This window comes from Momordica charantia (genome assembly GCF_013281855.1).
Source record: "Momordica charantia cultivar OHB3-1 chromosome 8 unlocalized genomic scaffold, Mcharantia_2.0 BLBB01000008.1, whole genome shotgun sequence".
Lineage (NCBI taxonomy): Eukaryota > Viridiplantae > Streptophyta > Magnoliopsida > Cucurbitales > Cucurbitaceae > Momordica > Momordica charantia.
Genome location: NW_028275166.1, coordinates 11,259,414 through 11,285,424, shown reverse-complemented (window position 1 = coordinate 11,285,424; position 26,011 = coordinate 11,259,414). Strand labels below are relative to the sequence as shown.

At 35.9% G+C, this 26,011-nt stretch overlaps 3 protein-coding genes across 6 annotated transcripts; 1 reads left to right on the top strand and 2 right to left on the bottom strand.

Annotated features, from left to right (window-relative positions):
• The first annotated feature begins 8,197 nt into the window (after nt 1–8,197).
• CRK42 (cysteine-rich RLK (RECEPTOR-like protein kinase) 42) lies at nt 8,198–12,160 on the top strand. Its single transcript, XM_022296443.2, has 6 exons — nt 8,198–9,217; nt 9,668–9,781; nt 10,248–10,598; nt 10,676–10,910; nt 10,997–11,141; nt 11,645–12,160. Exons 1-6 carry the CDS (start codon nt 8,374–8,376, stop codon nt 12,020–12,022), a joined length of 2,067 nt encoding a protein of 688 aa, XP_022152135.1. The 5' UTR covers nt 8,198–8,373; the 3' UTR covers nt 12,023–12,160.
• Nucleotides 12,161–12,702: 542 nt separating this feature from the next.
• LOC148209505 (putative cytochrome c oxidase subunit 5C-4) lies at nt 12,703–14,570 on the bottom strand. Of its 2 annotated transcripts, XM_088128193.1 has the most exons (2): nt 14,287–14,570; nt 12,703–12,956 (listed from the first exon to the last, which is right to left on the bottom strand). In XM_088128193.1, the coding sequence occupies exon 2, from the start codon at nt 12,945–12,947 to the stop codon at nt 12,765–12,767; it is 183 nt and encodes a 60-aa protein (XP_087984319.1). In that variant the 5' UTR covers nt 12,948–12,956; nt 14,287–14,570; the 3' UTR covers nt 12,703–12,764. The 2 variants fall into 2 exon arrangements, with proteins under 2 accessions (XP_087984319.1, XP_087984318.1); XM_088128192.1 differs by lacking the exon at nt 14,287–14,570 and having other exon boundaries at nt 12,703–13,835.
• Nucleotides 14,571–17,438: 2,868 nt separating this feature from the next.
• On the bottom strand, nt 17,439–20,792 carry LOC111019921 (uncharacterized). 3 transcript variants are annotated; one of them, XM_088127096.1, is made up of 6 exons: nt 20,536–20,792; nt 20,323–20,451; nt 19,134–19,250; nt 18,367–18,587; nt 18,231–18,279; nt 17,439–17,750 (listed from the first exon to the last, which is right to left on the bottom strand). In XM_088127096.1, exons 1-6 carry the CDS (start codon nt 20,636–20,638, stop codon nt 17,548–17,550), a joined length of 822 nt encoding a protein of 273 aa, XP_087983222.1. In that variant the 5' UTR covers nt 20,639–20,792; the 3' UTR covers nt 17,439–17,547. The 3 variants fall into 3 exon arrangements, with proteins under 3 accessions (XP_087983222.1, XP_087983224.1, XP_087983223.1); XM_088127098.1 differs by having other exon boundaries at nt 19,134–19,219; nt 20,319–20,451; nt 20,536–20,791; XM_088127097.1 differs by having other exon boundaries at nt 17,439–17,745; nt 18,232–18,279; nt 20,536–20,791.
• Between the last annotated feature and the right edge of the window lie 5,219 nt (nt 20,793–26,011).

The window sequence follows — 26,011 nt, the reverse complement described above, 5'->3', positions numbered from 1 at the left end:
AAAAATCTCTCTTGGACTCAATGATATTTTGCCTATAAATATATGGTCAACACTCACTTTTATTAGCTAAGTCAATATGTGAGGGAAGAGCAAAAGAAAAATAGTGAAGATTAGATATTAGAGTTTGTGCCTATTTTCTTAATAAAAGTTTTTTGCACAACAATTTCACTCCTTATTTTCTACTCATATTTTTCTTACATATTCCACGTTATAATTAGAGGAGTCGTATAAAATAAGTTACGTCTTTTCAAATGAAAGGAGTTGACCTAAATAATAGTAATAATAATAAGTTCTACTTTAATTGATTTACTTTTTTAGTGTAGATTCTCTTCTTGCAAAACGTTGGTTCCTATGATATGTGATATACACATATATTAAAATATATATTATTTTTATTCATTTAGAAAATATATAAATTTTTAATCTGATTATAGGTATTAGAGATTTATTCTAGATGGTATGTTGATTTCTATCCCATATGTGCTCTTTGAATCTTGAAAATTTTCTTTATATAAATATGTCAATTTTTAAAAGGGAAAAAATTATAATGGTGGGATATTTAAATCTTATCTTCTAAAGGTATGATATCTTTTACCAACACTGTTAATAGGTAGCAATTGCATTTTAAAAAGAAACCATTTTCAATTTATATAAATACATTTACCGTCTCTTGGTCTAATTGTTGCTGGTAATTTTAAAACTTATAAATAATACTATACTGTTCATTTCATATATGGATTTTTATAAATTCTTGAAAACACGCACTTATAAATTATTTTTACTAAATTTTAAATAAAGCTCTCCAACAAAAATTCTGAATCTAACTTCTGATATTTTGGTTGATGATAACTGACCATAACCAATTAACTATATTCTTTGGCAAAAGGAAAAATTGATAATGGATAAGGTTTGAACCATATTTAAAAAAATGATATATTCTCATATGTTGTTAAGTTTTTTTTAGTACAACATATGGGAGTGGAGATTGGAACTCTCAACCTATAGGAGATAAGTGTAAGTTTCTTGTTGTCGATATTGAATCTCAACAAATCTTGTTCAGATCATGTTCCTCCTTCCATTATGGTTCCTGGTCGACTGGAATTCGAACGAGGATGGCGGTTGCTAAAAACTGAAACGAGGGTAGGTTGGCGAGAGTTTTCGATGGCTGATGAAGGCTTTTGGCGACAATGACGAGCAAGCAAGAAGACGCAAAATTTGATGGAGGACAGGAAGGAAAGAGAATAGCCCATCCACCAACACAATATTATTAAAATAATATATTTTGTCAACTCAATGAAGTCGAGTCAACAATTTAACCTTCATGTCGTCTTATTTAGTCCATTAATAACACTTAACAGTCTTAGAAGTTGATAGACCTTTTAAAACATTTTTTCAAATTTTAGGGACTAAAAATATTTGAAATCTAAAAACTAAAAGTATATTTTACGAAAAGAAAAAATTAATGTTCTTTTTATAAATTTTTTTGAATAATATGTTATTTTATTAAATTAATTAGTTAAACTCGTGAATAACACCTTTGATAGCTTCAATGATTCTAGATGACTCTGAATTGTGGATCCCTCTCAAAATTATTAGATGGCTTGATTATCTCCCCTTAAATCTCTTCAATTTATGGAGTGATGTGGATTTTATATGAGTTTCTTTTATATGTCAAATTGGACTCGCACACTCTGATTTTTAGCCACTAGCATTGAACACTATGTAAATAAAGATACGTGGCATTAGCACCAAAATGTATAAAAAGATCTTGACAACTGCTATGTTCCTCAAACTCTTAAATTAATTTAAACGAATAAAAAAAGGTTGTCTCAACTCACATTGGGACCTAGACCATTACTATAGGATACACTCCCTAAATCACAACTTGAAATGGATGGCTACATAAGTCTATGCTCCAGCAATAGTTTCTCACGAGCAAGACCTATAGAATGAGCTCAGATTCATCCATAGTGTTTCCAACCTACCTTGTTTGGTGCATTATTGGAAAGGTCAAATGAATGCCTTATGCAATCAAACATGAAAGAGGTTCTGACTTTACATGCCGAAAATCAGAGAAGAGGTCTTAAAGATGTCGCGGATTGCGTTGCTGTTTGTGATTTGGTTGACCTCCCACTCTATGGCGCTTCTTTCACTTGGTCTAACATGAAGAAAGCCGAATTTGGAGCAGTTTAATGGGACGGGCAATTCTGCATTAGGAGATCTCCGTCTTATATCGTCGGCCTCCCAAAATGAACGAAGCAGATTCTCTATCTCTCGTTTCATCGGGAGACTTTGAATAACGCTGGCATTTATGGTGTTGTCTGAGCACGCAAGAGTCTTACCATATGGACGCAAACATTTATTATTAGGGGGCTTGTGAGTAGTGGAGTTGGGTGACGAATACCCGAAATTGGAAGAAAAAAACCTTGTGGGATCTGAAGAAAATCGCCGATCTTCCTATTTATGGCCAAATTTACGATGAGTACACTCCTTGGAATGAAGAGTTGTACGACTTCGACGAGATTTTGAAAGAGAAATACCATTTGAAGTGTACCTTGAAACTCTTCGCGAAGTAACAATGATTGACGCTTCGTAATCAATATACAAAAGTTGATCATCACGAATGTGTTCAATTGAGAGATCAATCACAAATTTACACGTATTTTCAAATTAATTTTGAAATTAACAAATCAAGTAATTCGTATTAATAAAATGGTATTTGAAAATGTTGTTATAAAAAAGAATTTATACACTTTATTATCATAAATGAATGTATCCTTTCATTCACGAGTATAATTTTGCTTTTTGGTAAATTATAAGTTTTGTCTCCCTGTCTATTTAGTTTTTGTATTTTTTAGAATTTTCTAATACATCTTTACGTTTTAAAAACATAAATTAAAAAATAAAGGACTAATGAAAAATATAATTGTATTTCATATTTTTAGTATTTTTGTATGTGTGTTTCGTAACATATGAAATTGAATTTCATTTTAAATAAATAGTTGAAGGCGTGTTTAATAATAATATTTGTAAATTAGTGTAGTTACCGTACTAACTAGATATTTAGTTCAATGCAAAACATTATCAATTTATTCATTAACATATATATTATAAATTTTGTATAATTGTTATTTTATGATATTATATAATTTATAATATATTATATCTGACATATTTTAATTTTAACAAAAAATGAAATGAATTTATACCATGAAATAATATATTTATCAAAGTTTTAAAACACTAAAAATATAAAAATCTTGTTTTCAGAATATCCACAGAAAAACATAATTCTAATTTCATACCAAATAGACTCTTATGTTGTGTCTATTTTTTAGTTCAATGTGTGGTGAAGATTCGAACGGTAGACTTTTTAGGAGGAGATAAGTATCTTAACTAGTTAAGCTATGCAAGTTGGTTAATGTTGTGCCTACTCAGTCCCTCTATACTAAAAATATTTTATTAGAATCTTTCAAAATAAAATTTTGTGTCTCATACATAGCTACAATAAACTCGATCAGTTTAATGCATATGCCACAAAATACCACTTTAAACCCGTTCAAAATTAACTCACTACGTTGCGTATAATCCTTAAATAATACAATATTAAACATATCAGGTAAGTATTAAATTCACGGACCTAGCCAATCGGGATATAACTCGGGCTAAGGCACCTATACTTGGTCAAAAGGTCGTGAGTTCGAAACTAATTTCTAGTTCTTGTTGGTACGGTTTAAATGTCTTTGTGCAAGCGTACACAACCGTTGTAGCAAGTGATAAAAAGATCATATCCACATGGATTGATAATTTGCTGAGTAAAAACAACTAAGAACCAAGCATAACCAAATCGATTAAAGGAAAGTGTGCAAATAAGAGATTAAATACTGATGTTTAAAAGGGTAAGGGGAAGAGTTTATGTAACTTTTCTAGGCTTACGCAAACAATGCTACAGCATCGACGATGTAATATCTGGTCAAACAGACACGGAATCTTTCCAGATTTCCTAGATTTTCTGCTATTCATGTTTTTAGATAAACTTGATAGCATATATATTCAGTTTATAACCTTACTAAGTGAGCCTTATTCCTAAGTACTCACGCTCTAAACTCAAGTAGATCTAGCACGAGTTGAAGTCAAATACTCCTTATTACAATTTTCCAAGAGCTAATAAAGAGGTATTCAACTTAGTATATATATCATCATTAAAAACTGAAACAAACAATACAACAAAAAAGGTCTTCAGCAACATTAATTAGCGACGAAAACAATTTCGTCGCTGCAACCCATTTTCCTTGTAGTGAAAATTTATAGCCCAATAACAAGTTCACAACATCCTCCCCTTACAATAAACTTAACTAGACAATGTCATACAAGAAAAGAGAAGAAGAAAATACAAAACTCATGCACTTAAGAGAACAAAAGAAGAAGAAAATGAAGAAAAACAACAGCCCTTCACTCCCTTTGTTGTCTTCTTCGGGTTCCTCTCTAAGTGTCTTCCCTCTTCTCTTGTCTTGTTCTCTCTGAGGTTTGATGAATAATAAGAATGAATGGAGGCAACCTTGAAATGAAAGTATTTATACCCCTCCTCAATTTTAGGGCAACCAAAGTGGATTAAACGAGGCCCAATTCAATTTAATGGTGAATCTGCGTTTTACTGCAATAAATTTTCGGGTAAAAATCTATCACTGTCAGCTTTGTTTTTTTTCTGTATTTTTTATTCTGATGCTGCAGCATCAACAATAATGCTACATAAACACATTCAAAATTAGGTCATTCTTCGTAACTCTCAGCATTGTCTAATAAGGTAAAGATGTTAATGAATGTAAAACATTATTTGCACAAAATCAGTATAAAATTGGTGTTAGTATGGCTACCCTTAGCTAATTTATTTGGAATTCTGGCACAAATAACCTTCTTTTAGAGAGCTATCATTACTTAATCATCATGTGTGGCTCATTGTCCGGATGAGCCAAAGTAAATCAAAATGATTTAGATGAAATGAGTTCGAACTCCATGATAGTCACCTATACCTAGAAATTAATTTTTACGACTTTTCTTGGAACCAAATATAGATTAGTCGAAGAATGCATGAATTGACTCCAACATTCATGGATATAAAAAAAGTATAGATATATATATATAATCCAGCTATTTGAAAAAGGAGAGAAATAAATTGATTTGGTTTAATTTGAATATTGACTTTTGAGAGAGTGGGTGCTGCTCCGATGATTCACTTTTAAACAGGTGAGACCCTTTGACTTTCTACATTTTCACATATTCTTCAACATTTGGCCGACTTCTTTGGTGGGTTACCACTTTAATTTGTACAACTTTCTAGAATATTGGAAAGTTTTCTAAAAGCACTTTTAATGAGTTTTGTATGACTAGCTCATTTAAAATCACTTTTCAAAAATTTTCATAACATTTTTCACTATATTTAAAGCACCCTCAAGATATTTTTAGTGCTTCATCGAATCAAAACTACTAAAAGAAAAAGTCTTTCGCTCAAAACTCATCCCGAACTCTCTTTTAGATCTTTCAAATCTAAGCATGAATTTGATCACCTGCCCAAAGAATGATGTGTGGTTAATGTCGAGAAGTTAATCATAAAATTTTCATTTTTATTTGAAACCAATTCAACCCAAATTGTATGAATTGGGTTGGGTTGATCGAGTTTTTCGAGTCATCGAATTTTCTGAATATATCTTTATTGAAAACTGCTTTTGCTTTTTAAGACTTTCATGACATTTATCTATTAGTGCTTCGTCAAAAGTGCTAATAGAAAAAATCTTTCGCTCAAAATTTACCTCAAGCTTTCTCTTAGATCTTCTGATTTAGGCATGGGTTTGACCACCTTACCATAAAATAGTGGATAGAAACAATGTAATATCTAGAAATTAATTATAGAATTTTCATTTATTTGAAACCAACTAATACAAACTGCATGAGTTCAGTTGGATTGAATTGATTGAGTTTTTCGTGTCATCGAACTTTCTGAATAGTGCTTGAAAAGTAATTTTAATGTGCTTTAAGATTGTTGCAAAGTGTACTTTAAAATAATTTTAATGAGTTTGATATGACTTTTTTGAGACGGTGATAATTGCTTTTTAACTAAATTAGATCCCTTCTTAAATTTTCATAGTATTTTACTTAGTTAGAAGTGATTTCGAAAACTTTAAGAATATGTAAAACCACTCTCCATGCATTTCTAGAGGAAGCACTTTATATTTGGCTATTAAAAAACTTCAAGTTATGAATTGTGATTCAAAAATAATTTTTCTCTCATTCTCTCTCACATGTGGATGACAGCCAACTTTTAGGTGAATGAGAGTGACCCAATTGAATTTATGAAGCAAAAGCAGCTAAAAACTTTTGGACTTTCATTACCCAAACCAAACACCCATAAGTAAAAAGCTGAATTTTGGAAGTATTTGTATTATTGAAACAACTGTTCCCAACTTACCAAAAGACAGAGAAGATATAACTTTACTCGCGCCTAGAAATACGGACTTCAATGACTGTTTAAAATTTCACCTAAATCATACTTCCTAACAGTTTTTCATTATCATTGAAAATTCACAGTTTTTAATTGTCATAAAACAAAAATTTATGAAAAGTTGCATTTTTTCGCGCCCCCATGATTTATGATAAATTTTTTCTTCCAAACTTTTTAACTATTCTCAAGTGTCACGGAAGACCATTTTGCTAGTAGTGACTGCACGTAACAAAACTAATCTTGTTGCCATAAAATCCTATCATACATACTGTTGATGCATAATTCTGAAGGACGAGTTGGGTCGACTTTTGGTCGAAAGTGAACGTTAAGTTCAGTCGAGGTGATGACCTACCAAGAGAACCTTGTACCTGTATGTGTTCGGTCACATACATTCTGAAGCTTAGGTTAGTTCATAGTTCGAGCTACTGTTGAGTCGAATTTTAGTCAGGTTGCATAGAAATTACGTAACTTTGAAAGGAATGAGCTCTGACTATTATATAAGAGAGTTTTGAAAAATATTGTCCTACCGACGTCGGCCTTCGTACCTGACATTCAACGAATTTTACAGCGACGACATTTGTATTTTCAAGTCACATTGACTTCCGCTGAGTCAGTCAGGTGACTTTGTCTATCCCATCTCGTCTTCGACCTGTCCAAGTTGATGCCCAAACACGTATTTCCAAGCAAATAGGTCTGTGTCTATGTGGCAGGTTCTGATTCCCCCTACGATAGTTACACATATTTACATAATCACTACTACACAGTGACGTCTTTGATCTCTCATAACCAATCAAAAATAGTATAGAAATACTTCATTAGGGTGACTTGACAACTTAATCTTAGAGTGGTAAGACCCTAACTCACATTTCATATAGACAAACTTTACGAGGGACACTTGAGTTCTTAGAGAACCAATGTTTACATTGCTTAAGTCGATGTTATAGCTTTGGCTGCACCTACAATTATTCGATATGGGCGTATTATCGTCTTTGACTACTAATAGTATTGTGAAGAGAAATTATTTGAGTGGTCGTAAAAATTTGTGAAGATAGGAAAATAAAAAATGTAAAGCCATGAGATGTAATTAATTTGTGAGGCCACATGTAGTACTCTAATTGATGTTGAAAAAGACACGTGGACAATGTGGGTGGATGAGGCCATTAATTTAGGAGGGCCCATTTGACTTTACACCTCTCTCTCTCTCTTTCTAAATGAATGAGAAAAGGAGAATTTGGGACCTCATTTTGTTGTTATTTGAGTGAAGATCTTAAATTGGCAGTTGAGTGATGAAGAATGAGAATTCATAGAAGCTACTAGAAAATTGATGAATGTTTTTTAAAGAATTAAATTTTTGTTACATTATAAATAAAAGGAGATAGGATCCAAACTTGTAAACCAATGTATCAATAGTTAATTTAAATAAAATGGTTTAATTAGTTGAAGTTATGTCAATTGTCGTTGAACTATGGTCGCTTTGACTTTTATTTTTATGGTTTAAGTAAAAGTATTCATTTATTGATATTTTAGTCAACATTTTTATAGAATTAATATCTTTAAGGTCTATTTAATAACGTTCTAGTTGTCGAATGTTTAGATTTCACATAAACAGAATGGAGACATAGAATCCCGTGACTACGTCTTTAATTGATTTTTTTTTTTTTTTCCTTTTGCTTAGACTCATCAAAACTGAAGACGTGATTAAGCTAGTAAGTTACACCCGCAATTGATTCTGCCTCATCAAGAGAACCCAGACACTCCCCTTGTGGAAACCGGAAAATTAGAACAGGGAAACACAAACGTTACCGAGCACTGTATTTTGAAGCTGACATTTAGAACTTGAACTCAATCATTGGTGTCAAATAAATATTATTGTTTGAATGAGGAACAAAATAGAGTGGCGGCAAACAATCTATAGACGGAGAGGAGAGAATTTTTTAGTCAAAAATATGAGTTTCATTCATTTTTCAAACCAAGCTCAAAGCTATGGAGTTTCCTTCTTCTTCTTCTTCTTCTTCTTCTTCTTCTCCGTTTCTCTGTCCGATCCACGAATCTCTGAATCTGGAACCTACTGTGGAACCTCGAAGGCGCCGCCCAAATCCAGATTCATCCCCACCTTCATCGCAGAAATGGAAGCCATGTCCGAGCTTCTCACAACTCGCAATTGGACCACTCACTTCGTCAACTCCACGCCTCCCATGTTCGCCCTCTCTCAATGCTTCCACGACCTCTCCCACACCGATTGCCTCCTCTGCTACGCCGCCAGCCGCACCACCCTCCCCCGCTGCCTCCCCGCCCTCTCCGCCCGCATCTTCCTCGACGGCTGCTTCCTCCGCTACGACAACTACAGTTTCTACAAGGAATCCACCGATCCGATTGCGGATTCCCTCAATTGCACCTCCGGAGTTGGCGAGATCGTCGACGGAACTCAGAGGGTAGGGTTTGTGAGGAATGTAGGGCTGTCTGTTGGCGCTGTGACGAGGGCGGCCATGGCGGACGGCGGATTTGGAATTGGTGAGGTCAATGGAGTGTATGCCTTGGCGCAGTGTTGGGGGAGCGTTGAGCCTGCGGGGTGCAGGGATTGCTTGGACAAGGCGAGGAGGAGCATTAGAAACTGCTTGCCGAGTACAGAAGGGAGGGCTATGAATGCTGGGTGTTATCTGAGGTATTCGACTGTGAAATTCTATAATGATGGGCAAGAACAACCGGATGATGATGATGATGGTAAAAGGCTTAATTGATTTTTTTTTTTTTTTTTTTTTTGCTGCTTTTCAAACTTGAACTGCAAATTTTGGTGCATGTTACTCCGTAAACTCTGTTTATAGAGAGAGAGAGAGAGAGAGAGAGAGAGATATTCTATTCTGTTTCTATCTTGGTTTCTGACTTTTGGGAAAAGTGATTATGGAATGAGGAATCTGCTCTTTTTTTAAGTTCATGTGTGTTGTAAGAAGAATCAATGGATCTCATAGCTCGAAAGCAGAGCACATCAAAGAAAAACTCACAGCTTCTTCATTCCTTCAATGGAAGTGGAGAATCTTACCTCTGAGTTTCTTGTGTTCTGCACCGTGTGAACCATGATAACATAAATAACAACCATTATATTAGAGTTTCCTTAAGTTTGATTAATTGCCCTTTTGTTTCTTTTTCCCTTCTTATTTTTATGCTTTGTTTCAGGATTTTCTGGAAGAAGAGCTGTTGTTGCCATTGTCTTAGCTTCAGCTGCCTCCTTGATCATCTCCCTTTCAGCTGTTTTTGCATGCTATACAAGAATATCAAAGTTCAAGAAAGGTAAGCTCAGATAGATTGTCAAGATTTAAACAAAGGATGGATGGATACTATTATTTTCAATGTGTTAGGCATTTAGGTAACGTGTTTGTGTCCATGTCCAACACTTGTTAGTTCAATAGATGTATGTCACACACTAGTTCTACAAAGTGAATATGGATCCAACTAATCTGACACTTGTTAAGCACGTATAGAACACTTGTTAAATGTAAGAAATAGACGTAAATAGTAATATAGGACAAAATAATAAATTTCGAGAGCAAAATACACCAACTCATTTTTATAAGCATAAAAATGCATAGACTTGTTGACTTTGAATTTCCTTCCCGTATCAAAATTATATACCGCTTTAAAATTATATATTTTAGTAAACGTATCATTGCCATATCCGTGTCTTGTGTCCATGGTTCTTATCTTTTAGCAGGTTTAGCTAAGTTTTGTGATCGATCTGTCTCTTTTTTTCTTCCAGAGAAGAAAAAACAATCCCTTATTCCAACTTCCTTCAAGGATTCCAATTTGAATTTCAAGTATGAAACGCTTGAAAAGGCAACAGATTACTTCAACCCATCAAGTAAGATAGGCCAAGGTGGAGCTGGTTCTGTATATAAAGGAACTCTTCCAAACGGGCAGATTGTTGCTGTGAAGAGATTGGTTTTTCATACCAGGCAATGGGTGGATGAGTTCTTCAACGAGGTGAATTTGATCCGCGGAATCCAACACAAAAACCTCGTCACGCTTTTAGGTTGCAGCATCGAAGGGCCCGAAAGTCTGTTGGTATACGAGTATATCACGAATAGGAGCCTCGATCACTTCATTTTCGGTAACCTTTTTGTGCTTTTGAACCTTCTTTCAGTACTTTCTTTCAGCTTCTCATCGTCTTTCTTCTCTTCAATGCAGATAAGAACAAGGTTCAGATTCTAAATTGGAAGCAGCGTTTCGACATTATTGTGGGAGCAGCTGAGGGGCTTGCACATCTTCATGAAGGTTGTAAAATAAGAATAATCCATAGAGACATAAAGAGCAGCAATGTTCTGCTGGATGAAAACTTCACTCCAAAGATTGCTGACTTCGGCCTCGCTCGGCATTTTGCTGCCGATCAGACTCATCTTAGCACTGGAATTGCTGGGACGCTGTAAGAGAGTTCGACTTAGTAACTTTTTTTCTTAATCTGCAATTACTTTGTTCAAAACTCTCAACTTTCCATATCTGGTGGGGCAGTGGTTACATGGCTCCCGAGTATCTCGTTCGAGGACAACTTACGGAGAAAGCAGATGTCTATAGTTTTGGAGTTCTGATACTCGAGATCGTTTGCGGCAGAAGAAACAGTTCATTTGTGGAGAACTCTACCCCACTCCTCCAAGCAGTAAGACTCATGGCAGTATACTTGTAAAATTCACCAACTCTAGAAACTTGACAATAATTAACACTGTTCCTGTTCGTTTCTCACTTTTAAAACACATATGTTTGGCAATTGCTTCTTGTAACTATTCGCGATTCACAGACAAGAAACAACTGCTAAATATATTTATTGCTTTTCTTTCTGAAAAAAAACAGAAACGATTCTCGTTTCTCATTTCTCGTTTTCAATTTATGTTTTTTATTTCTCATTTTTAAGAAACTTCTCGTTTTCAATTTATGTTTTTTCTCATTTTTTAAAAACGAGTTTCTTGTTTATTGTTCCGATTTTCAATTTGTTCCAACATAAATAATCTTGTATTATCATTCTTGAATTTGTTGGTGTTGGAGGTAACAAAATTCTATTTTTATTTATTGAAAAGAGGGGATATAAACAAGAAATGAGAATGTAGGTTCAAAATTTGTTACATAACAGATGCTAATCAACTTGTATTTCATTTTTGGCCACAGGTTTGGGAACTGTACAAATCAGGGAGAATAGCTGAAGCCATTGACCCTTGCCTGAATAATGATTTCCCTGCAAGAGAAGCCATGGATGTTCTGCAAATAGGGCTGTTATGCACCCAAGCCCAAGCTTCTTTGAGACCGTCAATGGTGGCGATAGCGAAACTGCTAACCAGTGAAGGAGAAAGGGAGGTTGAGATCCCAAAACAGCCTCCATTTTTGAATCCATGTGGACCCTCAAGAAGGTCTTGCAGAATTAGCAGCTTGGTATCTCATGCAGTTTCCAAACTGGAAATTTCTTCTGCCACATCAACAACAGACTCAGGTTCTTCCTCTAACTTGCCTTCAAGAAGTGGAGATTTTGCTGATTTGAATTCAAATTGAACTTTCAACTCACTTTCTACACCATATCAATTCACTCTCTGATTTTTTTTTTTTTTTTTTTTTTGGCCAAAAGAAGTATATAACCCTTGAAATAGTCTACAACAAAGCAGTGGAAAATCCATAATTTTTGTTGGAGGATTCTTTTTGTTTAACTAACTATTATATTTTAAAAATAATACCAAATTCATAATACATAAAAGTTAAAAAATTTATTCTCTAAATTGTCGATTCTACAAAATTCAAAATTCAAAATTACATGAAAGAACAAGCGAATCTAGAAAATTTGATGATTTATAGAGAATAAATGAAATATATCATATAAAATTAAACGACAATGTAAATAATTGAGGTGTATGTAACTTGGTTCGAACACTTGTAGATATCAAAATAATAATAGTAATAATTTGTAGAAAAAATATTAACAACGTATAAATTAAAAAGAAAAATAAGTTTTAGAAATTGTCAGGGACAATTATACTAATAGACGAGTTCAAATTATGAAGGTGATACGTACAAATTGAAAAGAATTTATTTTAGGTTCAAATTATTAGGGTGATGGTTGCATAGTGGTAGAAGGAGAATTTATTCTACCGACATATATTTTTTTCCCTTTCTAAAATACAGAAATTAAAATGAACTAAAAAATTTTAACGAACAAAAAAAGCTTCACTGAAAAATACTTTCACTTAGTGGTGTTGTACTTTTCACGAGCACTTAGTCGTGTTGTACTTTTCACGAGGATTTAGTCGTGTTGAACTACAACCCCGACGTCACCTCGGTCGAGTAACTCATAAAACTCTTTGGTCCTCCTCTGTTCATTCCAATGGCGCATTTTCCAGAGGCCACCAGCCATTAAGGCCAGCCCTAATCCATACACAATCTCCTTTATTATGCTTGGTCCCTTATATGCAGCATGACCAACCATTTTCCCTAACTGCAAATCCATTTCAATTCTTAATTAACTATATAAATTTTAACAATCCAATCCATAATATTTACCTCTTTATTCGATTTCATCTCTAATCTTTTTAAAATATAAGTTTTATTCGATTCGATCTCTAATCTTTTTAATCTGTTTGCAAGAAAAATACAAACAAAGTCCCACTAAGAGCATGATCCATGGTATATAAAGAGAATATAAAGAGAAGAGAGAACAATTATCTCCATTAATATGAAATCTTTTTTAGGTGAAACCAATAAAAAAGCTACAAGGATTAGATTATGTCTAAAGCAGATAATCTTTAACGGTGTCTATATATAATTTATTAAAATAAAGTATTATTTTAGTTTGTGTACCTTTCAAAAGTGATTATTTTAATTCATTAATTTTATTTTAATTCTCATTTTTTCTATCACAATTTCAAAACTATACTTTACTCATGAAATGACTTGACTTTCTATTTTCTACCGTATAGATTAAAATTTTGCAAACAGGGACTTCGAAAAAAATTTTTAAAATACAAAATATAAGAACCAAAATGCAGCCTAGCTAAAGTATTTAAAACTAAAATAATATTTTAACTAATATTTTCCAATAACCGATGTAATATCAAACCATATTTTAAAAATAAATGGACAGCATTCATCTCACCCTCACTTCGTTAATGCAAATGAACATGTAACTAATCCTTATTGAAAATCTACCCATTAAAATGTTAACAAACTATCAATTAACATTAGAATAAAAAAATTACTATTTTAAATTTCATATATATATATATATATATATTTCCATTTATTGAATATAATGGATTATTGTTAAATACTCGAACAAAATATTACCTAAATCGTTCTCACTAATATCTCTCCCCAAGCAATCAACCAAAAAATTTAAGTTAATAAATTATAATTTGTTAACAAAACTACTCCTATAACAATACAACATAAATTTCTTAGTAAAAGAATTTAACGTCTTAATACCTCCTCACTTTCTCTTATTCATCTAATGAAAATTAGAACTATCTCTTTTTTTCTTTCTTTTAATTTGAGTGCAAAAATAATAATAATACTAACTACCTTATTAAAAAGATTATGAATAATAAATAAAGAAATCAAATTACAAGGGTATAGCCTATCCAATTATGTTTTTTCGATGGAAAAAATAAACAAACATGCAAAATCATTTTAGCAAGGAAATGAAATTACCAAATTAAAAGTCAATTTTGCTAACATGTTTTTTATGGAAAATATAAACCCAAAAAAAGAAAAAAAAAAGTGAAATTTTGCATTATAAAATTAGTACTGTTTTTAAAGATTTGACTAACCTGGATGAAGAGAGAGTTTGAGGAAGTGAAGGAATTTGCAGACTCGGAACAAACGGAAAGGACCCAACCCCAAATTGATAAATAATATTCGCACGTGTGAAAGGCCACTGCTCTGCATGCCCGACACGTGTGATATTAAATGCCGACATGTCGTTCCACCATATGAGTTGCCATCTGGATTTGAAATTTTAATGTAGATTTATTATTATTATTATTATTTTGCAAAGATGTGTTTATCTAGTACTGATCGTAAATATATAATTCTTTAAAAAAAAATTATTGCAAGTACAACCCTTTATTCTAGAAAAAATAGTCAACACTATTTTTTGCCAACTGCCATTGATTTTTTACGATGAGAGAAAAATAAAAGGACTGTTTTTCAAAAAGCTAAAAAACTATCAAATTTTTATGGGTGATCAATATCATTCCATAAGAAAAAAAAGGCGATCGAAATTTAATGTAACCAATTACCGGAATAAACCCATTAGCTAAGAGAGATACTCGAAGAAAAAGGAAACTCACCGTTTGGTGAAAAAAAAAACGATAATTAAAGTCTGAATGTGGTATAGGATCTTGATTCATGTGTACACGTGCATAGTAAGGACAAATTATATGTACATCGACTAGTGATAACAGTTAAACTCTACACCATTTGATTGGCCGAAATATTTATATAAACTCTTGTAATTTTGGTATCAAGCAATCCTCTTAAAGTCTCTTTTGCTATTTTCACATGCCAAAAAACTATAATATTGATTAACCTATTACTAATAATCACTATTTTATCGGTATTTCAATTTTGCTATATTTGTAATTATTTCTTTTAGCTACTATTTTTGTAGTATTTGTTAAAAGATAGATTTATGACTACCCAAATTTCTTATGTCGTGAACAAAAATAATCAATTAGAATGATCTTTCTAAACAATATTAGAGTCTGGTTTGATATCAATGGTCTTATAATTTTTAAAGAAGTATATTTTCATGTCGAAAATATGATGATTTTAATCTAATATGTTTATTGTATTTTATTGACACGTTTGGAAAAGTGATCGAGTTATCTATGTAATTTCATATCTTTTTTTTTTTTTGCAATTTTACACCACTTTTGAAAGAGAGTTTTAATACTTTTTTTTTCTTGAAGATGATTTTACACCCCTTTGATTAAATATTCATCACTTAAAAAGTAATTTTGCCTAAACCACGTAATTTTAAGTTTTAAACTACTTTATTTTTCATATACTATTTTTGTTTTCATATTTATTTTTTAGAAAATATCACATAAATCGTGTAGAAGTTTAATGGTCGCGTCCCTAGAATAAGTAAAATACACTATGTTTTATTTAGTCCCTAAACTTTAAAAAATTTTAAATATTCAATTCTCTAATTTTTCATGCATGCCATGCATTTCAATATTAATATATGTGTATTAAAATTCAATTGATCTATCTATATCAACATAAAAAATAAATAAATAAATAAAAATATTAAATTATAAAATTGGTTCCTAAACTTTTAGGTAGGATGATCACAAGAAAGTAATTCATTGACTTCAAATAATAAAAGGGATCAATGAGCACTAACTCTAACTTTCTTTTCTGTTTTGAAATGAATGTTGTGGGGTGGAAGAAAAAGTCTCAGGCAAGATAGTTGACCCTAACAAAAAAAAGATAATTTCTTAACAGGGCTGTTTTATAAACTTATTTACACGTCTAAAATTATTTTTAGATTTCTACATGTAGAATTTTATTTTAATTCTCATCTTACCCTTATTTATTGTATTTACGTTTATTATAGTTTATTTGTTTTTTTATATAAAAGATTTAATTCCATAAATTATTATCATAATCCCTTAATTTTCAACACAAATCCCTTAATTCACTCATTCAAAATCTTAATTTACTCCGAGATTGATTTTCATTTAATTCACTCCCACATTTGTGCTCAATCTTCAAGGACAATTAAAAATCACATAAACATCTTTTAAAGTCTCAATAAACATATATCCGCATATTCTAAAAATATATTCAAAATCACAGTATACATCCACTTATATATCTGCATATATATATTCAAAATCACTATAGTATATATCCGCATATCCGCATATCCGCATATATACAAGTTGAGTTATAAGATATATCCACTTATATATCCGCATATATACATTCAAAACCACTATAGTATATATTCGCATATCCGCATATATACAAGTTGAGTTATAAGATATATCTTAATCAAATCACTATACTATATATCCTCACATATACATTATTTCACACGAAATCAAAAATTGAAAACATCCGTTGGAATGCAAACCTTTCAATCTGGAGATGAACTGCTATGGCGACTGAGTGCGGCCAGAGATGAAGCCAGGCAGACGTACGTCGGCTGGAGATGAAGGCTTTCAAAAACGACCGGAGAATAAGAACTGACGAAAATCTCCTTTCGAAGGCGGCCGAAGATGAAATGCTCTTGCAACAAAGAAAAGCATAGCCGACCGAAGAGAAAGGCAGACAGGGACAGACAGTCGGAGAAGAGGAACAGAGGGTTGGAGGAAAGAAAACCGACGGTCAGAGGAAGAAAAGAAAAACGAGAAAGAAGAAAGGGGTGGATTTCGAAAATGGATGGTTTTTTGGGTTTTAGATTTTTTAATTTTGAAAAATATCATCAGCACATTTTAATGATTTTAACCTCTCAATTTACCAATTTACCAATTCTATAGGTTAATAATTATTTAATAAGGGATTGTTTCGTGACAAAAGTGTAAATTCTATACTTTTATGTACTAGACAAAGAGAATTAATATATGATCTATTCGAAGCAACCACCGGTATGAGAATGATGCATAATTTTTTTCGTATTAGGGAAGTCGCGACCGATCTACCTTATGGCTGGAAAGTGCAATTATTTTTTGACAGGGATGCTGAGTATCATAAACTTATTACACAAAATCCTATTTTCTACGACTTTTAGAAGGTTCTCTCCTTTCTTCTATTATTTGAATTTTAAAAATATTTCATAGGACCTTTAAAGTCCCAATATTGTGTAGTAGGTTCTTAAACTTCTAATTTTATATCTAATAGTTTCATGAACAAAGATCCCTAACTTATTAGACAATTTTTAAAATTACATAAACTATTAAACACAAAATTAAAAGTTTAAAAATCTACTAGTCTTTTTAAAATTTAGAAACCGATATTTAAAGTCGATAACAGATATATATAATACAATATAAAAATTATACTATTAAATTTATTTCTTACAGAGAAAAAGTGGCGGGTTGAAGAACTAATTTATCCAAGAAAACATTGAACTGATGAGCAGTATATGAAGGGGGTGGCAATTCCCACCAACCTCCAAGAATTCCCAGCAGAGTGATCTTTTGATGTTCTATTTCGACTCTGGCCACACACGCAACCTTGTAGTCTTGGACTTCCACTTTACTTGCAACCACACACTGCATTTGCACATCATCAAATCTGTTAAATCACCTGTACTCATTTTGGTTTCGCTCGATGAAAAAGGAAAACAATTTCATTGATGAATGGCATAATACGCCGAGGGCAAAGGAGCTACAACAAAGATCTCCAACAAACGCATCGATGAATGTTACTTAAAAAGAGAAATAAGAACTGATACCAAGCACTCATGTTTTCAAAAATTGAAAACAAAAGAAACAAAAATGTTATCAGCCAAACCAACTCCTCAGTTTCTGTGTGCAGAATTTCATATGCCTAATTGACCGTTTTCCTTAACAGAGATTAAAGATCTCAACCACAGCCTAAAATTACTCTTAACACACACTCGGATCTCTGAGTAACATAGAACAATGTCATTACCAACTAAATCTCATATTTCTTTTAAGAATGTAAGAACAATCATGTCACATGCTTTACATCAGTTAGTAAGAATTTTACGACGCAAGATGCAATAAGATATGTACCTTCTTCTCATTGGAGAGACGAGGCTCCTGGCATGAAGAGTGGCAAAGCTGAAACAATTTGAAACTTGTAATCAAAATACTGTAAAATAATATGTCATCTCATGTCAGATACAAGAAGATAAAACTTCAACTAACCTGCTCCACAAAAATGTAAACAGAGAGAGGACTGGGTTTTGTGCTAAGAAGGAATAGGATCACTTTGCTCGCAACCAGAAGAGGATGATTCAAGTTCGTCAACACAGTCCAACAGAAAAGAAAAGGCAACCAGAGTCTTAATGCTAATTCCCACAAGGTTCCTTCAGGTTTTCCATTATCTAATGCATCTAAATCGTCTTGGCGATCATCCATGAATCCGTCTGCATTAATTTGTTAAAGAAAAAATGAGTGCTAAAATAGGGTTAAAATTGTAAGTTTGGTAGTAAAACTTTTACGTTTGTGTTTAATTTAGTCCTTGTACTATTTCTAATAGGACACAAACTTTAAAGGTCATATTTATTACATATATACTTTAAAAATACTCAATTAGGCCCCTAAATTTTCAATTTCATGTCACATTCGTTTTTCTCACTAATTATGTAAATTTAACATTTGCACCACCAAAATGCCTGGAATTGCCTGAAAAATCAGTCCACCGCATAATCCTTAAATAATACATTCAGCGTGCAACTTAAATGTTAAACTACATATTTGACAGTAGAAACCTATTAGACGCAAGAAAATTTAGGGAACTATTAGAAACTTTTTTAAGTGTGGAGACTTGTATAGACATAATATTAAAAGTTTGAAGACCTATTGAAAATTATTTAAGGTAAAGGCCCAAATAAACACAGCCTCTAAGGACCAAATTTCATCCAAGGGCAAGGGAGGCTAACATACAAACATAAGTCAAGATTTCTGCTCACCATCCATAGCCAATGAAACATTGGGCCACAAACTGATTGATCCAGAAACAACGGATGCACCCAGAATGGTTCCCCTACTTAACTGACTTCCTGTTAAAATTTTCCTTTTCATCAGTACTGTAGAAAAAGGATAAGAAGAATTTGATAGCACCAACCATGTCATCAATCAACACCAGCACATAAATGAAGCACAAAGAAGTAATGTTATGCTACATCCAATTATTCCCTTAATGAAGGAATACCTCTAGCACAATTAAACTAAATCTACATATATTAACTAATAAAACCACACTTGTAATCTGCAAAAACTTAGTGCAAGCCTCCAAGGCAGCTCCCTTGCTGACTTTTACTAAGTTTTCCGCAAATGGAGATTGGTGGAGACAGCAGATGTGTTTCCCCTCAAAGAAAAGATTAACGTTTGGAGGAAGAATGTCTTATGCACAGCTTGCGGTTCTTATGGAAGGAAAGAAATAGAAGAATCTTTCAGGAGTTTTTGTACATAGATCAACTGGATTCTAGGAGTTTTTGTTCTCTCCGTCGGAGCTAACTAATACGCACCTTAACTAATATTACGGCACAGCCACTTGACTCTACCATATTTGATTGCTAAGAAAACTTGTAAGATTTTAAATCAAAAACACAATAGGACTTTTATGTAACCCTTTCTATATCAGTGAAAATCCAACATGGAGCCAGAGATTGTTGAGCAAAGTTCGTTGTGAGGGGAAATGTTGGGAATAATTTAAATAATCAAATTCCCTCCAACTAAAGAGTAAATTTTTTATAATTAGTGGGTAATCAAACAGTATAATAAAATTCATTGACCATAAGATGAAAATTGAGACTCAATACATCCCAATAAGAGTGAGTTTGGATGACATTTTAGAAGATGAACAACTTACATTGCTGATAGGAGAAGCACTTCTATAAGCAGTTTTTTCAGACTCGTCCCAAAATTACCCTAATTACGTTTCAAATTCTAAATAGAATAGGCTGAAGTTCAGAAAGTAGCAACCACTCTACACGACACACCCTTTCAAAGTTCCTATTCCACAGTGCATAAGAACCCAAACTAGAAAATTAGTGATACAGCGGCAGTCAAGAGATAAACTTGAAATTCAGTTATACAGATAGACTTGAAATTCAGCAGATCGTCGAAAACATCAAGAGTTGAAGAAAACGAACTTGCCTACCAAAAGACACTTCCGCCGCAGGTAAATTGTATCGGAAATTTTAAATCTGAAATTGGAAACGCGGTTGCAGAGTAGTGATCCGAAGTTCTTCGGAAACGATTTCGAGGGCTCAAATCTGGTGCAGGCTGCAATTGGAAATGATACAGCAATCAGACGAAACAAACGAATAAGAAAAACAATCAGAAAGTAAATATAGCATAAAAGCATACAGAATCTTGCGGAATTGAAGAACGAAGAAGAAGAAGACGACGACGATGAAGCGAAGACGAAAGCTCTGGGGAGCGGCCGAAGAAGTTTTGCTAAAGAGGCCATGCACAAAATTTCGAACAACTGTTCAATCGATTATTTTGATCACTGAAAATCTTTCAAATTTAGTCTTGAGGTCAAATGCCAATTTGTATAAAAGAATATAATCAACCGAATTGCCAATTCAACTTTTTGCAAATCCCCATCCAACCAATTGTTCAAGAACTCAACAAATAAATAAATAAATAAAACTACACATACATTTTAGATTATTAATACTATTTTGGTTTTGACTTTTATTTATTTTAATTCCTTAATCAAACATTTTTACAATGTAATTTCAACTTTGATTTATTTTGAGTCTTTATAATTTACCTTTCAACTTTGGTTTATTTTGAGTCTTTATAATTTACCTTTGGAGGTGAAGATCTGAATAAAAGTCAATTTGGATTGAGTATGGGACAAATTGTATCTGATTACTAGTCTTCCAAATCAAACTCGACGATGTCTTCCAAAGTTGTTTAAATATTCATTTCGGTCATTGTACTTGTTTAGGAAGTGACTAATTTGATTACAATTTGTAAAAATTTAACACAATTTTTTTACATATCGAAAACACTTTAATATAAATTTATTGATGCATTTTAAGAAATTTAGTAAGTCCAATGGACTAAGACACCTATATGCGATTAGAAAGTCGTGAGTTTGAATCCTTCCACCATGTACTAAAAATAAAAATAAAAATAGGTGAAGTGTCATGTTCAAATTATAATTAAAAATAAAAATAAAAGGACCAAAATGATAAATTTTTTTAAAATATATGAAAAAATAAACCAACCCGAAATTAAATGGACCAAAGTAATATTTAAACATATATGTTGCTCTCTATTAATTCTTTTATATTTTAACATTTTTCAATTAGCACCTTACTATCAACAAACGGTAGAACCGGCTAATGATAAACTCACATGACTTTGAAACTTGAAGAAAACATGCTGTTTATGCAAGGATATGCACAATAGTGTATTTCTGAGTGCAGCTCGAACTCGGCCTCCGGACCGATCTGAATACTTGGGCGGACCTGCACAAAAAGGTGAGCACTCCGACGATCAAGTCAGTATAGGTCGGATTCCCAGTTTAGTTCGAGGTCAGAAATCATCATACGTGATCGTGGAGTGAGGTCCTCTACTTGTGGGTGGTAGTCCCGCTAATCTCGCGACGGTTACACCTGGTAATCTCGGGACCGTCGGTTACACCCGGTAATCTCGGGACTGACGGTTACACACGATAATCACGCCGCTGACAGTAGCTCACATCGGCCCCCACCAAGTTTCCCGATAGATCGGACCTCGGCCAGGTTCACCTCGGCCCTCATACTTAGCATCTGTCAACGCTAGTGGTGGTGATCTCGGCGGTCCGAGCTACGCATGACTCATGAGTCATCTTGGAGCACCAATAGGGGTCCTCCACGTGTCCAGGGTATTCTCTTCCCCAAACATTGGCCCCCTCTCTGTCTGGTCCGATCTCGACCTGGCAGAGAAGTTCATTCCACTTGCTTTGGACGCGTGGCGACTTCCTATTCGTGGGAAAATATAACCGTTGCGGTGGATTTATCGTCGGAATATTCAAATATTCCGACGCTTCGGATCTTCGGGAGGATCCTAGCCGCTCGTTGATTACACGTGTACGGTGGGGAAATTTTTCCGACGAGCTATAAATACCCCCAATCCTTCAGGTCATACCTTACGTTTCCTGAATTCTTGGAGTTCGATCTGAAGGCAGCTCGAACCCTTGGTAGGTCGGTTTCTTCCCTCACTTTCTCTTTCGAACGTAGTTGCCATGTCGTCCTCTTTTAGCAGCGACTTAGGATCCGATGAGGATTTAGCTCGTAGGTTAGAGTCCGAGCTCGAGGAGATAGAAAACTTTAGGTTCTCCGATGACAGGGAGGATAGTGATGCCTCCACCTCGGGTCAGGGTTTGGAATACCCTTCTAGGATACCTGAGCACTACCTCGGATCCCTTCGTAGGGGGTTCGCTATCCCTGAGAACATCCTCCTTAGGATTCCGGAAGAGGGGGAGAGAGCTGACAATCCTCCACAGGGATGGGTCACTCTCTACTTCAAAATGTTTGAGTACGGCCTCAGGCTTCCCCTTCACCCTTTTGTCCAAGAATTTATCTTCCGAACTGGGTTGGCTCCGGCTCAAGTGGCCCCCAATGGGTGGGGTGTCATTTTCGCTTTGGCCATCCTTTTTTGGCTATGAGCTCGAGATAGTGAAGAGGCCGAGCTGTTGGACGTAGACCAGCTCCTCGCGTGCTTCGAAGCGAAAAGGATAGCTAAAAAGCCTGGTCGGTTTTATATGTGCGCAAGGAAAGGCGCAGGCGGTATAGTTAAGGGGCCGACCTCCATCAAAGGATGGGTGAGGAAGTGGTTCTACGCTTCCGGGGAATGGCTTGGAAAGGACGAGTCGGGTCGTTCCTTCTTTGACGTTCCCACTAGGTTTGGGAACCTAGGTACGGAGTAGCTCTTACTTTTTGTGATAACTTTCTTTCTTGTTATTCAGGTCTGACTCGGATTTTGTCTTTGTGCAGTTTCAATCCGACCAGTCCCCGAGCTTACGCAAGCCTCCTTCGACACGCTGAAATATTACAAGGAGCATTTTCCGAGGGGTAGGAAGGTCGGAACCTTGGTGACCGACAAGCTGCTGCTTGAGTCAGGGCTGCTAGATTACAACCCTGCAGTTCGTCCCATTGAATCCTCAAGGCCGAACTCCGAACTTGGTATGCCGAGCTTGCTCCCCTCCCATTTTTCCTCTAACTTTGTGTTGACTCCTGTTTTTGTTTTGCAGCCATGGTTTGCGGATTTGCAAGCAACGTGAAACGCAAGTCCAAGGGCCGAGCCCATGCTCTTGAGGCCGCCCAGAGTTCGGAAGCTGCCACTCCTGCCGTGGCAGGGCCAGCCTCGAAAGATCCAGCCCCAGTGATCGAGCTGGAGTCTTCTGAGGGTCCTTCGAGGGAGAAGCGCCCCAGGGGTCAGACCGAGGCGGCGGACGTCTCGTCCTTGGGCGAGGAGGTGAGGGAGGAGGCCCCTCTGAAGCGAAGGAGGAAGAAGAAGAAGACCACCTCCCCCTTGGAGGTCGGAGCTCGTGGGGCCCTGCCTGCGAGCTTCGCAGATCGGATGGACGATCCTGAGGCCAGGATGGGCGGGACGTCCGACGTGACAGTACGGTTCAGAGTCGAGCCGTCAAGTTCTGGGGTGAGGGACCAGGTGTCCCGCATCTCGGTTGCAAGTTTGGACCGTTGCCTCAGAAGAGCGTCCAAATTTGTAAGTGACCCGGGGTCCGTCCTGCAGAGAACCATCGACTACGCCGCTGAGGTAAGATTGGTGTCTTCATTTTTGCTCAATTTACCTAACAGGTAGCTCGGTCTAACTTTCTTCTTTGTACCTTTTCTCAGGCGTTTGTTGCTTCCATTCAATCGGCTCTGGCCGTGATGGCCGAGCTGGATGGGAGGGAAGCTCTGGCAGCGAGGGAGAAAGAGGAGTTCTCTGCTGCCTTGGAGGCTGCCTCTTCCAACATGAAGGATGAGCTGCTGAAAGCTCACTCTGAGGTGGAAATTTTGAAGGCTGAGGTGGAGGCCAAGGCCGAGCTGCTGAAGAAAGAAGAGGACAGACGCAAGGCCCAACTCCGAGCTGCCCATGCTATCACCAAGGGCTTGGAGAAGGATTTCCAACTCCTCAAGGAGAAGGACGACATGCTTCAGGCGCTTGAAGCGAAGGAGGAGGAGCTGAAGCACGCGACTGCCGAGCTGGAGATGGTGAAGGAGCGTCTCAGCAATGGAGCCCTATTGAAGGAATCGTTCAGGCAACATCCTGACTTCGATGGATTTGCCAAAGACTTCTCTGACGCGGGCTTCAAGTTTCTCATGAAGGGCATTGCTTCCGACATGTCTGACCTTCAGATCGATCTCGGTGGTCTGAAGAAGAGGTATGCTGAGCAGTGGGCGTCTGGGCCTAGCGGCACCCCTGGCCCCCAAGCGTTGGTGGATAAGTACGTCAGAGATCTGGACTCTGACTACTCCGACCTCGAAGAGGATAAGGTCGGCACCACTCAAGAGGGCGCTCCTCAAGCAGGCTCTTAGGCGATCACCTTTCATGAGGCCTTTCTCTGTCTTTCTTCTCTTCTTTTGTAAGTGTTAGGGCAGAGCTGCAAGGTCTATAAGCCTTGGCTCTGCTTTTTATTCAATAAAGAGGCTTCTCATTTGTTTTTACTTTGTTGCCTTCTTTCTTCGTTTTTTCTCCAAGTTGAAGCCAATGTCACCTCGCGCCTCGTAGCTTTGAGGTCGCGTCATTAACTAAAATACTTGACATTTTGAACTCGGATCGCTGTCTAGTATTCAATGCATTGCACCAACTCTGGACTTTTTAACATCACACCTTTAACTTAAAAACGTTAAAAGGCTAAAATCCTAAGTCCATAACTGTTCTTCATATCGCATCTCGTACCCTCAGGTTCAAAGGCTTGATCATTCTAAACTTTTCACATCGCCCGCTTGCCTTGAAGGTTTGAATTTTAAGTTCACCAACGGTTTTGGCATCGCACCTCGTACCCTTAGGTTTTGGAGGATTGAATTTTAAGTTCACCAACGGTTTTGGCATCGCACCTCGTACCATTAGGTTTTGGAGGATTGAATTTTAACCGACTACTGGAATGTGATCGTGTGGGAGTCCGTGGCCCCCATTTAATTTCTGGTCGAACTCGGAATCATGAAATTAAATCATCACATTTATTCCGATCATAATTCTTTTGAAACAGTTTTTACAGATCCATTGAAAACCATTTTGGCATTTCAAGGATAATAACGCTTCAGGTGCTCCGCGTTCCACGGGTGCGCGAGGACGTCTCCTTTCAGATCGGCCAATATGTACGTCCCAGGTCGGACTATTCCCTTGACCTCAAACGGCCCCTCCCAGGTCGGGTCAAGGGCACCCACATGGGTTTGGACCTTCCTTAAGACTAGATGTCCGACTTGGAAGGTCCGAGGTCGAACGCGGGCGTTGTAGTGTCTGGCCATTCTGCCCTGATATTCCGCCAGGCGTAGCTGGGCCATTGCTCTTCTTTCTTCCAACAAGTCGAGGTTGAGGAGCAGCTCTTCCTCATTTGCTGTAGGCTCGTAATGCTCTACTCTATCAGATGGCATGCCGATCTCAACCGGGACTACAGCTTCGGAGCCGAAGGCCAGGGAGAACGGGGTCTCACCCGTCGATTCTCTTTGGGTGGTCCGGTACGACCATAGAACCTCTGGTAGCTCCTCGGCCCACCTGCCTTTCTTGGAGTCCAGTCTAAGTTTGATGCCTCGCTTGATGATTATGTTGACTGCCTCCACCTGCCCATTTGCTTGCGGATGTGCGGGGGACGAGCTAAGGTAACCTATGCCAAGCT